The sequence below is a fragment of the Giraffa tippelskirchi genome, chromosome 10, assembly GCF_054371585.1.
Source record: "Giraffa tippelskirchi isolate mGirTip1 chromosome 10, T2T-mGirTip1v1.2.pri, whole genome shotgun sequence".
NCBI lineage: Eukaryota > Metazoa > Chordata > Mammalia > Artiodactyla > Giraffidae > Giraffa > Giraffa tippelskirchi.
Window position 1 is genome coordinate 121,609,369 of NC_137284.1, and position 15,428 is coordinate 121,624,796.

Here is a 15,428-nt window from a genome sequence, read left to right on the forward strand (position 1 = left end):
GATGGGGTGTGAGGGCCTGCCTACCCTGACTTCAGAGCCAGGGAGGGTCACCACTTCCACCTGAGCTATACAGCTCCCTGATCTACTAAACTGCAGAAGATGGCGTATTTCTGCACAAACACACTTGAGAAAACTCAGCCCAGACACAGTTTGTAAACATGAACCTGGAATCTTCCTCCATGAGCTTAAAATGGATGAGTCTTCCTTGGGACCCAAGTTTGAGCTGCAAGCCTAGTAGAGAGGAAAGGAAGGGGTGGAAGGAGAGGGGAGGGGAGGGGAAGAGGGAGAAGGAAGGGAAAGGCAGAGAGAAGGGGGGGGGGGCTCTCTCCTCATCTTTACACACCGAGGCAGGAGAACCCCACCCATGCTCCTTATGCCTGACTTACGCTTGATGGGGCAATATTTCCATTACTGAACAATTAAAAGCTCAAAGGAAACTATTACACCAAAAACAGTATGTTTCTATCATTACCAACATGAATTCAGCTATTAACTTGGAACACATAGTTACTGGGCTCCTGGATCATGTTTTGTCTTTCTTGTCTTGGCTCAGTCCCCAGAAGGGAAGGGCAGGGAGTTTCAGGTGCTGACTCTTAGCTTCTCTATGTTAGGAAGACAAGAAATTGCACTTGTTCTAAATTTTCAAAGAGCTACAAGTTGACTATTATGTCATGGGACCAAGAGCACACCAAGTTCTGTCAGGTTACATAGCAGCCTAGTGTACGCACGTATCATGTGTAAACATACCTAATGCACCATCATCGGGTAACTTAACACAATATCTGTAAACCATGAGAATGAGGTATTCCATGCTACGACAAGCTGGAATGGGAGGCTCTCTTGGAAGAGCCCTGGATGTGGGGCCCTCCAGGGATAGGGGTACTATGGCTGGGACCCCTGGAGTACAGGTCCAACTATCCCACAAGAGCCCAACTCCTGGGCTCTGGCAGACTTGAAATGAGAGGCGCGCAGGGCTCTCTGACCCTTTCAAATGCTAGAATCAGGACAAATGGGGACTCAAGCAATCACCTGCAAACACAGCTATGTATCCCAATTTCTAGATTTGTAAAAATGCATATTTCCAGGCTCCAAAACTGGAACTGACTCAATTGGTTGTGGGTGGGCCAGGGCTTTCCCCAGGTGTTCCTATTCAAGCAGGCTTGCAAACAGCAGTCTTTGTTTACCTAATGCTTTACAACACATTTTTTTTAAGTCTTAGAAGCAAATTTTGCTTTTTTTTTTTTTATGGTTGATTGTAAAAATACAAAAACACGGATTTTCATCAATAAAATAGCAAAAAAATAAGTTTCTTCCCTTACATTAAAAACATATATAGGATCAAGGGAAAGAAAACCACCTAGTCTGGAGGCTTCCACAAGTTTTCACAAGTTCCCTGGAGCTTTCAGAAAACAGCCCAGCTTTCTCACCTCCAGGCGTCGGATGATCTCCCGCAGAGGAAGAGCAGACTCCTGCCCTCCAATGAACGTGGTGGTGGGCAGGTGGAAGACCTTGTCCAGGTCAGACTCGTCCAGACCGTAGAATCCTGCCGGGGGGAGGAGAGAGGGGCACAACCACACGGGGGCCACCGTTTAGGAAAAGGGGAAGGGGCTCCCCAGAGGAGAGAAAAGAGAATAGAAAAATCATAAAACCTCTGTTATATGTGAAAATAAATACTATCTTATAGCCAGAGACACGAACTTTAGCAACAAACCAAGCTGAGTATATTACTGGCATCATAGGAAAATGAGAATAAAATTCATATTACGCATATATTAGTCCAGTGCACCAATTATTCATAATTTAGAAAAAAAATGTATTTCAAGGTCCCAAAGACACAAAGCAGTTTAGGTTTGAAAAGGCATTAGGTAAGTCAATCAGAAGGCAAGTGAAAAATAGTTAACGAGAAAATTCAAGTAGAAAATGAGGAACTGGATTAGAACTAGGTCACCTACACCTATGTCTTAATGGCAACAACATTTGGTGGTGGTGAGTGACAGGAAGCTAGGAGACTGAGAAGTGAGGGACAGTCACCAAGAAGCTAAGGAGCCTGCAGGGAGAGCTGCCGGGCAGCAGAGCAGAGGCTCCCACAGCCATCTGATGAAGGATGGTGCCTTCTCCTGGAAGAACTCTAACTGCACATAAAAAACCATTCTCCAAACAGCACTTAGCATTCACAGATCTGATGCTCGCTCTCCCCAGTCCAATACTGACACATATTCACTGACTAATCGCTAAGGAATTTACTGTATCACTGACTATCACCGAATCATCATTGCTATCTGCTGAGCACCACGAGCATGGTGCCTCTCCATCTGAAAGCATATTTCAAGCTGATGAACACGTGGAGCAGGGGCTTTTTTCCAGGCATCAGACGCTTGTTTCATGTTGCAGTAAATATCAAAGGGGAAGAGACCTGGAGGAAAACTGTCAGGGGACACTACATTAGGCACCCTCTCCCCAGAACACTGGCTGGAGTGAGGAAAGCTGCAGTTCACAATCCCAGACTTCATGAAACATGAAACTCTAACCGAGCATCCAGTCTCCAACACCTGACTGTGCAAGATCAGACCTTCTCCCATTTCCTGACCTAATTAAGTGTAAATAAGAAGCAGGGCCCATTAAGGAACTCAAAGAGTTGCTTGCAAACACAGCTGTGTATCCAAATCTCTGGAGAATCTGGGAGAGTTGTAAAAATGCACATTTCCAGGCTCTAATGCCAGACCTTGACTCAACTGGTTATGGGTGGGCCATGAAGCTCCCTTTCCCAAGCTGGCTTGGGAATGACAACCTTTATTCATCTAAAGCTCTTGGGAATGACTACCTTGATTCATCTAATGCCTAGGATCCTTTTTTTTTTTTTAAGCAAAAGCAAATTCTGTTTTTCAACCTCTCCCCCTTTTTAAAATTAAAACAAAAACAACCTGGCCTTTTCACCTTGGGGTGGTGGTAGTGATGGTTGAGTGGCTTGGTTATGCTATGCACCTGTTTCCTGCTGTTATTCTATCAAGAATGAGGATGGGCCATCACATGGGTCTGATCAAGCATGGCCCTGGCCATTCATAGCCCAGCTCTCAGCATTTAGGAGGAAAACCAGAGTTACTTGGGGGGCATTTTTCCTAGCTGGTGGAAACACGTAGCAGTGGGGGCTCAGGGAACCAGAGTATCCAAAGAGAGCACATTCTGTCAGGAACACTTTGATTGTGGAGTTAACCAGGTGACCTGTGTGTCCCAGAGAAGAATGTGGGCTTGTTGTGGAGCCCTCACCGTATGTGTGATGCTTCACTTCCCCCACCCTGAACTGATCATTCTTGGACTCAGTTGCTTGGATCATTACTGAACTTCAAAGCTGCCAGCCCTGCTTCTGAGTCCCTCAGTCATTTGATAACTTAAATCTATAGATGTCAGCTTCTGGGAAGGTAGCATAGACATATTCCTACCTATTCTCCCACTAAGTGCAACTTAAAACCACAGATATCGCATACAAAACAAACGTAAGACAATGCCAAAGGGTGGAGTAAAAGGCCAACCAGCCAAGGAGGTCCCTTGGGTTTCCTTTTGGGCTCCCATATCCGAGACCTGGAGCAAAGAACATGGAAACTTCTACTGGTGTAGATTAAAAAAAGAGCCCCAACAAAAGCTGCTCTCTTTAAAGAACCAGGAGAAGGCCAACCTAGCCAAACAGAAAACTAGACTGTAACTGCTCTATTCCACCCAAACATACATAACACACTGCAGCCCCATCGACACCCATGCCAGGCTACAATGCACTCTGACCTCTGACCCTACTTAAGGCTTTCAAAGAAGGCCCAAGAGGAAGCCTAAATTTTCATTCCCTCTGGGAGGGAATGCACTGGTCCATCCCCCTACCCCAAAGTCAACAGAGACTTTGGGGCCCAAAACATCCATCCATTCCCACTGGGGAGTAGTGGGCCCCTCCCTACCACAGCAGTGTTTGGAGGAGCCCCGCTATAACAAACATTTAAACAAGATCCCAAGTCTTGTAATACCCAAAATGTCCTGGTTTCAATATTAAAAAAAATCACTTATAACAAGGATCAGGAATATATCAGATTGAATGAGAAAAAATAATCGACAGGCACTAACACCAAAATGACACAGATGTTAAAATTATCTAATTAGAATTATCTCCTTCTCAAGGAGTCATTATCAAATTATTTCAGTGAGCAATTAAAACATGACAGAGACATGAAAAAAATTAGGTCTCAGTGTAGAAAGTCTCTTCAAAAATTGAAGATACAAAGAAGAACCAAATGGAAAATTCTGAAATTGCAAAATATAATAAACCAAATGAAAACTCAGTATGGCATGAGCAGAGGACAGAGGATCAGTGAACTTAAAGGCAGAACAATAGAAATGAACCAATCTGAAGAATACAGAGAAAACAGACCAGGAAGAAAAAAGGGAACAAAGTCCTGGGGACACGTGATGCTGTGACAAAAGATTTCAAAGTTGTGATGATGAATCCCAGAAGGAGAAGAAAAAGAGGGAGGCTGAAAACTTTTCAAATATGGCAAAAGACTTAATCCACAGGCTCAAGAAGCTCAGTGAACTCACAGAATAAAGCCAACGAAATCCATGTTGAAATATGTTACAATTAAACCTCTGAATTTAAAGATAGAAAAAATCTTGAAAGCAGCCAGAATATAGTGACACTTTGCCTAGAAGGCAAAACAACTTAAATAACACTGGATTTCTCTACAGAAGTCATGGAAGCCAGAAGGAAATGGCACCACATATACCAAGAGCTGAAAAAAAGAACTGGTTCCCCAGAATCCTATATATAGTGATAATATCCTATAGAAATGAAGGAGAAATCAAAACATTTTCAAATGAAAATAAACTAAGAGAATCTGTCATCCTAAATGAACAGCTAAAAGAAGTTATAAACAGAAGGGAAATGATTATCAGAAGGAATGAGACAGGGGACTTCTCTGGTGGTCCAGTGGCTAAGACTCTGTGCTCCCAATGTAGGGGGCTTGGGTTCGATCCCCGGTCAGGGAACTAGATCCCATGTGCTGCAACTAAAGATACCAAGTGCCACAACTAAGACCCAACAGAGCCAAATAAATAAATAAATAAAAAGGAAGGAATGAGACAGGAGGAAGGAAGAAAGAATATGGAACTAGAAAATACAAGTAAACAAAACAGACTTTCCTTCTCCTCCTGGGTCTTCTTAAGTATGTTTGACAATTGAAGCAAAATTTGTTAATACTATCTGATGCTGTTCTGAACACATGTAGAGAAAATATTTAACAAAATTACATATTATATGTGGAGAGAATGAAGGGATGTAAAGGGAGGCAAGTACACTTTACATGAACTGGTAAAATGATGACATCATTAAATTGCGACAAGTTATGTACATGAAATATCATATACCTACACAACCACTAAAAAGGCTAAAAGACACTAAAAACACAAAGAGATATGATCAAAACGACTTTATACAAATAAAAATGGAATTTTAAAGTATAGGTTTAAAAATCCAGAGGAAGTCAGGAAAAAGAAAAGAGATGTAAAGGGACAAACAAAATGAAGGATAAAATGGTAGACTTAAGCCCTAACATATCAATAGTTAAATATAAATGATCTAAATATACTACTTAGATGACAATGATTGACAGAGTGAATTAAAAAAATAGGACCCAACTATATGCTTGTCTACAAGAAACTGACTTTTCTTTAATCAATAATCTATAAGGTCTTACCATAAGGACTTAGAGAAAGAAGGAAAAAAAAAAAAGAAAACCAACACAAAGAAAGCAGAAGTAAAGAGATGATCAAGATAAGAGCAGAAATCAATGAAATTGAAAATAGCAAAACAGAAAAATCAATGAAACAGGTGATTGGTTCTTTGGAAAGATCAGTAATACTGACAAACTTGTAACAGCACTAACAAAGAGAGAAGACACAAATTACCAACATCAGAAATAAAACAGGGTATCACTATAGACCCTCCAGATACAAAAAAAGATACTAAGGGAATACTGTGAACAACAGACACATTTGACAACTCAGATACAAACAAATCATTCTTAGAACAACACAAACTGCTGTTATCTACCCAGTATGAAACAGACAATTTGAATGGCTCTGTAATTAGTAAAGAAATTGAATTCATAAATATAAAAAGCTTCTGAAAAAGAAAACTCTAAACCCAGATGGTTTTGCTGGGGAATTCTACTGAATGTTTAAAGAAGAATTAATACCAATTCTACACAATTTATTTCAGAAAAAGTGTAGGAAGAAAACTTCTCAACTTACTTTATGAAGTTAGAATTACCCTGATACTAAAAACAAAGACAGAAAAAAAAAATTATAGAACAATATCCCTTATGAATATAGATGCAGATATATATATATGTGTATATGTCTATACACACATACAGAAACAGCAATATGCAAAAAGAATTATATACTATGACCAACTGAGGTTTATTCCAGCAGAGTCTGGTTCAACATCTGAAAAAACAATCAATATAATCTACCATTGATCAGGAACAAAGCAAGGATATTCATTCCCATGACTCTTGTTCACCACAGTACTGGAAGATCCAACCAGGGCATTAGGCAAGAAAAGGAAATAAAAATGAGATGATCATCTATCCAGAAAATCCTAAAGAATCTACCAAAAAAATAAAAGTCCTAGAATAAGTAAGCTTAGCAAGGTCATAGGGTACTACATAAACACAATCAACAGCATTTCAAGATATAAGTAACGAACAGGTGGACATTAAAAATTTCTTTTAAAAGGGAAATACTGACAAGTAAATCTAACAAAACATGTACAGAACCTGTATGTTGAAAACTACAAAAAGTTGATGAAAGAAATCAAAGATGATCTAAATAAATAAGACATACTATGTTCATGGATTGGAACACAATATAGTAAAGATGCTAACTCTCTCTAAAAATTGATCTACAGGTTTAACACAATTCTTATCAAAATGTCAGTAAGAGTTTTCATAAACATAGACAAGCTTATTCTAAAATTTACAAGGAAAGAGGCCTTAGAACAGCCAAGGCAATTCTGAAAAAAGGAAAATAAAGTTCAGCAGCTATAGTAATTAAGACGATGTGGCACTTGTGGAGAAAGACACTTATTAAGGGAAAGAATAGAGAACCCAGAAACAGACTTACCAAATAAGTCCAACTGATTTTTGACAAAAGTGTGAAAGCAATTCAATGATAAGAAAGACAAACTTTTCAGTTAATGGTGCTGGAGCGGTTGACGTTCTCAGGCCAAAAACAAACCAACCTTGATCTAAATTTATCTTATTCAAGAAATGAACTCAAAATGGATCACAGACTTAAATGCTAAAAACCATAAAACCTTTAGAAAAATACAAAGGAGAACATCTTCAGGAACTAGAACTAAGAAAAGAGTTCTTAAACTTGATACGAAAAGCACAATCCATAAAAGGGAACATTGATACACTGGACTTCAGAGTTTAAAACTTTTGCTCTGGAAAAGACCCTATTAGCCAAAGAACAGAAACTACACAAAGGTCCTTCAATGAGAAATTGGTTAAAACAACTGTGGGACACCTATGGCAAGGAATGTTACTCAGCAAATAAAAAACTAGTGTTAGAAAATCATGCTGATTGAAAAATACCAATTCCAAAATGTTACATATTGTGATTCATACAACATTCTTGAAATGACAAAACTATAGCAATGGAAAACAGAACAGTGGTTGCCAGGGGTCAAACATGGGGGGAGGGGACGGAAGGAGAGTGAGTGTGGCGACAAAAGGGCAGCTGAGGTGATGCAGACATTTGTGGCTTGACTGCTGTCAGCGTCAGCATCCTGGTGTGAGGTACAAGATGGTACCATTGGAGGAACTGGCTAAAGGGCACGTGAGAATGCCTCTTTTATTTTTCATATCTGTATATGAATCTATGATTATCTCAAAATGAAAAGTTTGATTAAAACTGGAGTCTCACAAATATTATCAGTAAGATGGAAGAAAACGAGAACTTCTGAGTAACGCCTGGCATGGAAGGAAGACTAGCCACTAGGGTGAGTGACAGCAGGCAGAGGACCCTTGGGCACCCCACTCTGGATTCTTCAAAGGTACTCTGCCCAGAACCAAGGGTCATTAAGAAGTCCTTACTTCATTAAGTAACTTTTTATCAGCTCTTTACACATGGGAAGATCAAAAGAGAAACTGTGTCAAAAATGCCCAGGAAGCAGAATCTGAAAGAATCCAGAGTCCAGTCAAAGGCACAGTGCAGAACATGGAGGAAAGGATGTGCCAACATGCAGAACATAGTGTGGCCTCAGGTCCCCGCTGGCTACAGCAGGAGCTAGAGACAGCCTACGTCGAAGATGGAAGCTCAGCGAAGCGATGGTGAGACACATGTGAAGGTGAAAACGCTCTTCAGAACACAAATGGACAGAAGCAAAAATGACACAGTAAGTAGGTCTACCTGCTGGGTAACAGCTACAGCTAAATGATAGGGAAAACATATCTCAAAATAATGAACAAACTTCAAAACACTCGACAGAGTTGTGTCAACTTTCCCCAAATTGCATGCTGGGGAAAGTTGCACGTCCTGTTCAAATGAAGTCCTCAGCTCCAGAAAAGTGAAAGGCTCATTATTTTCATACCTCCTACTGTTAGCATTCGAAGTCGTTCCTTGAAAACTGCAAGATCTGAGAGGCAGAGTGGGATAGCATGGGTGAGCGCAGAGGGAAAAAGACAGGTAAGAGTTAGTTTTGAAAAAAAAAACCACCCAAACACCCAAACCCTACACCACTGCAGTAACGGGTAGCACAAACACTGTCACACAGACATAGACACTGAAGGAGAACAGGGGGGTGGGTGGGTATGGTCTGAGAGTGACTTTGGTGAACATGGAAATGGTTCATGAACAGCTGGAATAAGGTGAATCTGAAGGAGGGAGGGGCTGCTTCCTGAAACTGAGAAGCCACTGCGTGTGGTGGCTGAGACCTCCTCACGTCCCCATCCTGAACAAGTGGCTGACACAGAGCTCTCCTGGGAAGTTGAATCTACCCAGTCTAGACTGATTCGAGATGAAAAAACTGGGGAAAAGAAAATGGAGAAGCCTAGTTTTTAAGGCCCATTCCTCAGAACTGGAGCGTCAGGTGGCAGACTAGACCCTAAAGCTCAAGCTCCTTCTAGATTCTAAAGAGTGGAACATGAGTCCTTGGACTCCCCTCTCGAGAAGGCGGAACCAGGATGGAGGAACTCGGTTGCTGAGAACGCAGACCAAGAGCCACAGGCCTGCACAGCTGCACACACTCCTGCCCACACCTGGAAGCTTGCCTGCGCTGGTTAAACTCAAGATGTTGACCTGGACACACAAAACACTTGCTGACCCTGCTTTCCTGGGTACGTGGGCCTGATGACCGAGGGGTCAGAGCGTGGTCACCAGCACTGTGGCTGCTCCCCACCTTGGCAGTGCAGCAGAAGGCCAGACAATGCACCCTTGGATGCTGATGGCAAGAACTCTGACTCAGAGAGGACAGGACGCAGGGACGCCAGCTCTTAGTGGGTAAAGCTCTCCTCTCCCTCAAGGACAGTGAAGGACCACCAAAGACCTCAGAGCCAATGGCTCTTAAGACAATGGAACACCTGGGCTCTGCACAAAAGCAAGGATGCACTGCTTAAGGCAAGGATGAAGACTCTTCATTTATTCCTTTTAATCCTCAGAATCAAGACATAGGACCATCCCAAAGAGCCATCAGTGCTGCCTATAGGACTCCCCCCAGCCTCAAAATGAACTGTGAATGTGTATCGGTTAAAGAAATCTAAAGGCAATATGATCAAAAGTTTATAACTGCTCACTCTGGGTACTGGGCATGTAGTTTTATCTGCCCTTCTTGAGTATTTTAAAAATAAAATGTGAACAAAAGACACAAACCAAAGGAAAGTGTTAACAGTAGATATTCTGGTTGTCACTTACAGACAGCACATGGGATTCCCTGCACCTGAGTACTTGAAAACATTTTTAAAAATTACTTCTTGATGAGCACAAGACACTCTGCTGGAGAGACAGAGCGGCTGGGATTTGGCCAAGGTGTTTCCAAGGGAAACATAGCTGGCAAGAAGCAGGGATGCGATGCTAGGCCTGGGTGTGTCTTGGTCTGCCAGCTCCTGGGCATACAGGAAGGAGGACACCTCTGCAGGCAGACGTGCATGTGCCCACCATGACCTTAGCTTGGCTTGCCCACCTGAGTCACTTGGGCGATCTGATCCCAACTCTTCACTCGGAGGTCTGGTGGCACCCCAGGCTGCACACAGCATTTATTGGTATAAATGCTATGTAAATTGCTCTCCACTGCTCTGAAATTACTAAAGTAGATTAAAATTCACCTCTGTTTTTAGCTCATTCTTCCCAGCCATCAAGGGGACAAAATTCAACCAGAAAGAGCACTGCGGAAGGTCAGAAGGGTGGGGAGACTTCATGTCCTGCTGTGCTGGGGATGAACTAATCCACTTAAAGTAGCAAAAATGTTGCCATAATGTGGACTTCTGAATTGTCCTTTTAACTATGTAACTCAAGTTCATTTCCTAAGATTGACAATTTGCAAACACTAATGGTAAACAGATGTTTCATGCCTTCTTTAATTTTATTTATAGAATTTGTTTTGAGTTCTCCTTTAATTATGTTTCAATTTGACATTTAAGTACATTTCAATCTTTTTCTGTCACTGTGAAGAGTTATACTACAGAATCCATACAGAAACCACTCCATGGCATTTTAAAGCTGGAATCTAACTCAAATGCTGCACTTGGAAGAGGAGAGCAAATTGAGGGTGAGAGTTAACAAGAACTTTCTCCACATCCTCACCCTGTCCAGGGCAGTCCTGCTTGGCCCAGAGACAAGACTTCCTGATGCCCCTTCCCCACTCCAGCGAAGTAAAGACTGGATGCCAGTACAGGACTGGAGACTGGAGATGAGAGTGCACAGGCTGCCTGCAACTGATCGGTTTCTACTTAAGGTGGCAACAACTCTGACCCCTGACAAAAGCCACACTCTTGATCCTTCCTTAGGGTCAACCAGGAGAGGCCTTGCTAGGAAATCTGATCTGGCCTGGGGACTTCCAGCACCTCCCTAGGGAGGAATGTGGATCATGTGACCAGGCATCTCAGGTTGGAGCTCCCAACCCTCTTCAACTGGATGGGCGTAGGCTCAGCCTGGCTTAAGTTAAGATGCATTTCTAGGGACCTGGAACCCAGCCCCTAACATAACACATCCTCGCAAAAGGTCTCCTGCTTCTAGCAGTCACCGCACAATTCTAGAGCATAACCCACACCTAAAAAAACCCAAACTGTTCTACCATTAATTTTTAGATTTTCATAATAAATAATCACTAACCCCACCACCTCAACTATATCTGTGCTGCATTCATAGTACAGTCTGTGTGCACACGTCTGACGGTAACCCTGACAGGCTGGGACCACCCTGGAGCTCTGCATGGCGGCCAAGTCTGCTGTCTACCTGCTACCTGTTAATTCTCTCTTCTCTCAACCTGTCATTGCAGGGGTTGTGAGTATTTGGGTAAGAACTCAGTAGAAACTTTTCACATTTTCCACTTTATTTAAAAAAACTCTGAGGGGACATCAGCCCCGCTCGCCCTGCGTATCTGTGCTGGCCAGCACTGCCCTTGGGAACAGCTTCCTGCCTTCAGCCAGGGCTCGAAGCTGCTCCTCTACCCCTGTGCTGCCCCCAGTCACATTACCAAGTGCTCTCAAATGGATGGGGAGTAGTCACCGCCTGGGCCTTGGTTTCCCCACAAGGGAATGGAGAAATTGTGCTGCATCTACCAGAGAGAGGTAAGACAGCTGGAAGCGTCGTGAGAGGGATGCAAACTTGAGGACAGTGCTGTGTGACACAGCATACCCCTGCAGTCACTCACTCACTCAGACCAACATGCGGGCCACGCTCACCATGCCGCGTGAGCTAGCCTGCTTTGTTGTCACTCAGGCTTCACCCCAGTCCTTACTACTAACTATGGCACCGACTCTGGGTTATTTGCTCCATTACTCTATCTCTAAATATCCATTTTTTCCAGAGACGTCAGCAGCTATCTATCTAAAAAGACTGTTAATAATCACAGTAGCTCACACCTTCATGGAACTTAGTAAGCTCTAGGCACTATTTGAAGGAGTTTACTTAATACTGCAACAACCTTACAGGTGAGAAGACAGAGCTAGTCCTGGCCGAGTCCGGCTTTCCATGTAGGAAGCTGGCTTGAGCCCAGGCCTGAGGGTCGGATGAGATGATGGGCAGGAAAGCACTCTAGGGACTATCTAGTGTCCCCAAACAGAGTGCTTCTGTTCATCCAGCTGTTTTTGTAAAGACCTACATACATCAAGGGTGAGATAATTCAAGACTAATTTTCCTACAGATGCAAATATCAATATATATTGGGTTTACACTATTTCCATGACTTTTCTATCACACTATTTTGAATTCTCAGGATGAAATGCACTTTTCTCCTGCAAAGGAGGGGGCTGCTCCTCAACTTTCTCTTGACGTTTCTGACAGGCTCCAAGCCAGAGGATGAGCTCAGGAAGCGCTGGGGCCACCTCTGTGTGTCTCTGGTTTATAACATCCTCCTGCTGGTTCACCCTCACTGTGTTGATGCTGCACTTTAACAGAAGCACAGATACTTGGGGCACTAATTCAGAGCTGACTGTAAGGGGAGATCAAGATGGCCTAGAAAGGACCCAAAAGAATGACAGAGGCCCTATCTCTGTGCCTGCCCCATGAGAGCTGTGAACTGAGGAGGCGGGCAGCATCAACAGGGCTGGGGGCTCTCAGGCTTCACAGACTCCTGGGCTGGGACAGCCTGGGGGCTTCCAAGAAACCCTTCCCAGTGGAGCCAGTGGTGCATCCCACCCTGACCAACCTCAGGTAGGACAGACAGGAGCTCTAGGCTCCCCAGGCAGTTCCAGTGAATTGGGAACCACTGGGAAAGGTCTGATCAGTTATCAAGAACCTGGCAATCAGGGACGGCACAAGAACAGGGGAGATGCAGCGTCAGACACCTCCCACCCCCGCCCCATGCCTTTCTTGTTTAAATGCTTGACTGTGCACAGGAATACCAGCCTCTGTGGCCCATGCCCTGCCGGGCCCCACAGTCAGGGTCCTTCTCTGGAGAGACAGCCCCAGGGCATAGGACCTTAAGCTGTTCCTCAGGCAGCCAGTGCTTGGGGGCTCACAGGCCTCCCAGGTCGGGTGGGGGTGGGAGGTCTGCCCTGCCCCAAGCACCTGGAGGGGACTTGTGGTGCCGATGGGCTTCAGCACAGGTGAGTGCTGGTTGGGTGGGGTCTGGGTGCTTTGGGGGCTACGTGGTAAGAAAGAGGAGAGAGGCTCCAAGTATCCTGGGGGACAGTGGAGAGAAAAGCCAACCTCTGGGGTGCACAAAGCTGTCACCACTCAATAAAGCAGCAGGGTTCAACTCACATCCTATCAACAATCTGGACTGGCCCTATTTTATATTCAGAAGAGCTGATCTAATCTTTCTTCCAAAACCTTTATGCAGTTACAAAGTAGAGGAAACCCTGTATCCTCTAGGAGTGTTTCCAAAATGAAGATAGAGCAGAGAAAAACCTCTAACAGCAATCCTGGGGCCAATGCTATTTTAACTCCAGTATTACCTGACTAGCGCCTGACCTCTCAACTCACAACCAGACTCGCCTCTGGGGGGCATCATAAACTATTATTCAGAGGAGGTAAATTCTGTCCCCTCCCAGAGCAGCGTTAGGCAGGTAGGTAATCATCAGTTTTATTAGCATGCACAGTGTTTCTCGTAAACAACCTGGCTATTTAAAAATTAGTCATGTCATCATTTCTGCAGCATAGGTTAGCAGCACGGTGACTTAGAGCAGGTTAACTTCTGAAAGCGACCACAGGTGTGAGCCCCGCCCGGCCCCTGTGCTCACAACAGAACGGGTACGGGGGTCATGGCTACAACCGCCTGTGTGCCACATGCGCCTCCCTGCGCGTGGGATGCCTTCCAAAGTTTCCTCAGTGTGATCACCGGCATTTGAGAATCGAGACCCCAACTGCACCCCTTGCTCTGGAATTTGCCCCGTCAAAGGCAGGCTGCACTGTGCTTCAGGGCGTGTGACAATGATTCTGAGCAAGGCCCCATCTGGGCACAGGCTGCGCTGCACTGCCCTGAGATTTGGAAACTGAAGCCAGATGTGCTAGTCTCTGGAATATCTTGGGGACCCGCCTGCCTGGGTGGGTCATGTCTTCTCTGTGCCACTAACCTTTTCTGCCCCCAAATTTCACTTTCCAATTTTCAGGCTTAGACAATTGAGCTCATAGGATCTGGCTGAAAAGCTGAGATTAAAAATAACTTGCCCAAAACTCACTAAGGCTGCATGACTTATAAATGTCAAGTGATCAGAACGAAGGAAACTTAAGAGTCTTTCCCTTTCGCCTGTGGACATCCTGGCTGCCACGAGCTGGGACACACAGAGAGGAGCCAAACAGCGCAGTGCTGGCCGCTCTCAGACCCTCACCAAGTTTGTCTGTGGATGAGATAATATCAGCGGGCACGGACGAGTCCAGATCAGCATCCAAAATTCCCAGGGGGTCCAGCTGTGCTACATGGTGCCCTCGTATCTACGAATGGGCCAGCGATGGAGAGGGAAGGACACACACAAAAGGACAGGAGAAAAAAAAGAGGGAAGGGGTAAAAAAAAAAAAAAAGTAAAATTACATTAAAATTAGTGTTTACAGATTCATTCTCACCCACGTTTGAAGAAACAGTTACCGGAGCATCATCAAAATTTACACAACTAATTCCGAGAGGATCAAGTTTTGCAATGTGGTGACCCCTGACCTGGAAGCAATAATACAAGCAGTCATTAAGCAGGTCCTGTGGGCTGTGAGGGGGGGTAAAAGTTACATTTGATCAAACCTTTTCCTGAGAGCCCAAAATAAGCCTCAGAATAGTTTATTTTAAACTATTCCCCCAAAATAACCCCAAAATAAGCCTTAGAATAGTTTATTTTAAATATTGGGCATAAAAGGCTTCCTAGGTGGCTCTAGTGGCAAACAACCTGCTTGCCAGTGCAGGAGACATAAAAGACACAGGTTCAATCCCTGGGTTGGGAAGATCTCCTGGAGAAGGGCACGCAACCCACTCCAGTATTCTTGCCTGGAGAATCCCATGGACAGAGGAGCCTGGAGGGTTACAGTCCATAGGGTTGCTAAGAGTCAGACGTGACTTAGTATGCAGGCATTGGGCATAAAAGCACTTCTATAAAAAAGGGATAAACTTCTCAGGTTATGATAAACTTGGCAGTCTAAAAGGACCCATTTCCTGGGATCCTGACACAGTCTTCCTGGATAAACAGAAATGGGAAATGCTTGGGACTTTAACTTGAGTGTGAAGCCACTCAGCTTAGAACACC

The 15,428-nt window shown here is 44.0% G+C and overlaps 1 protein-coding gene across 12 annotated transcripts in view; it reads right to left on the reverse strand.

Moving 5' to 3' along the window:
• OGDH (oxoglutarate dehydrogenase) overlaps positions 1-15,428 on the reverse strand; it is a 68,136-nt gene that overhangs the window by 23,815 nt on the left and 28,893 nt on the right. For 6 of the 12 annotated variants that reach the window (XM_081535247.1, XM_081535239.1, XM_081535240.1 and 3 more), the window contains 2 exons: positions 14,532-14,634; positions 1,428-1,543 (listed from right to left, as the gene is read on the reverse strand). In XM_081535247.1, the coding sequence (XP_081391373.1) occupies positions 1,428-1,543; positions 14,532-14,634 (219 nt within the window). Of the gene's footprint in view, positions 1-1,427; positions 1,544-8,635; positions 8,681-14,531; positions 14,635-14,763; positions 14,855-15,428 lie in introns of all 12 variants that reach the window. The other 6 variants (XM_081535244.1, XM_081535236.1, XM_081535237.1 and 3 more) reach the window with 3 other exon arrangements.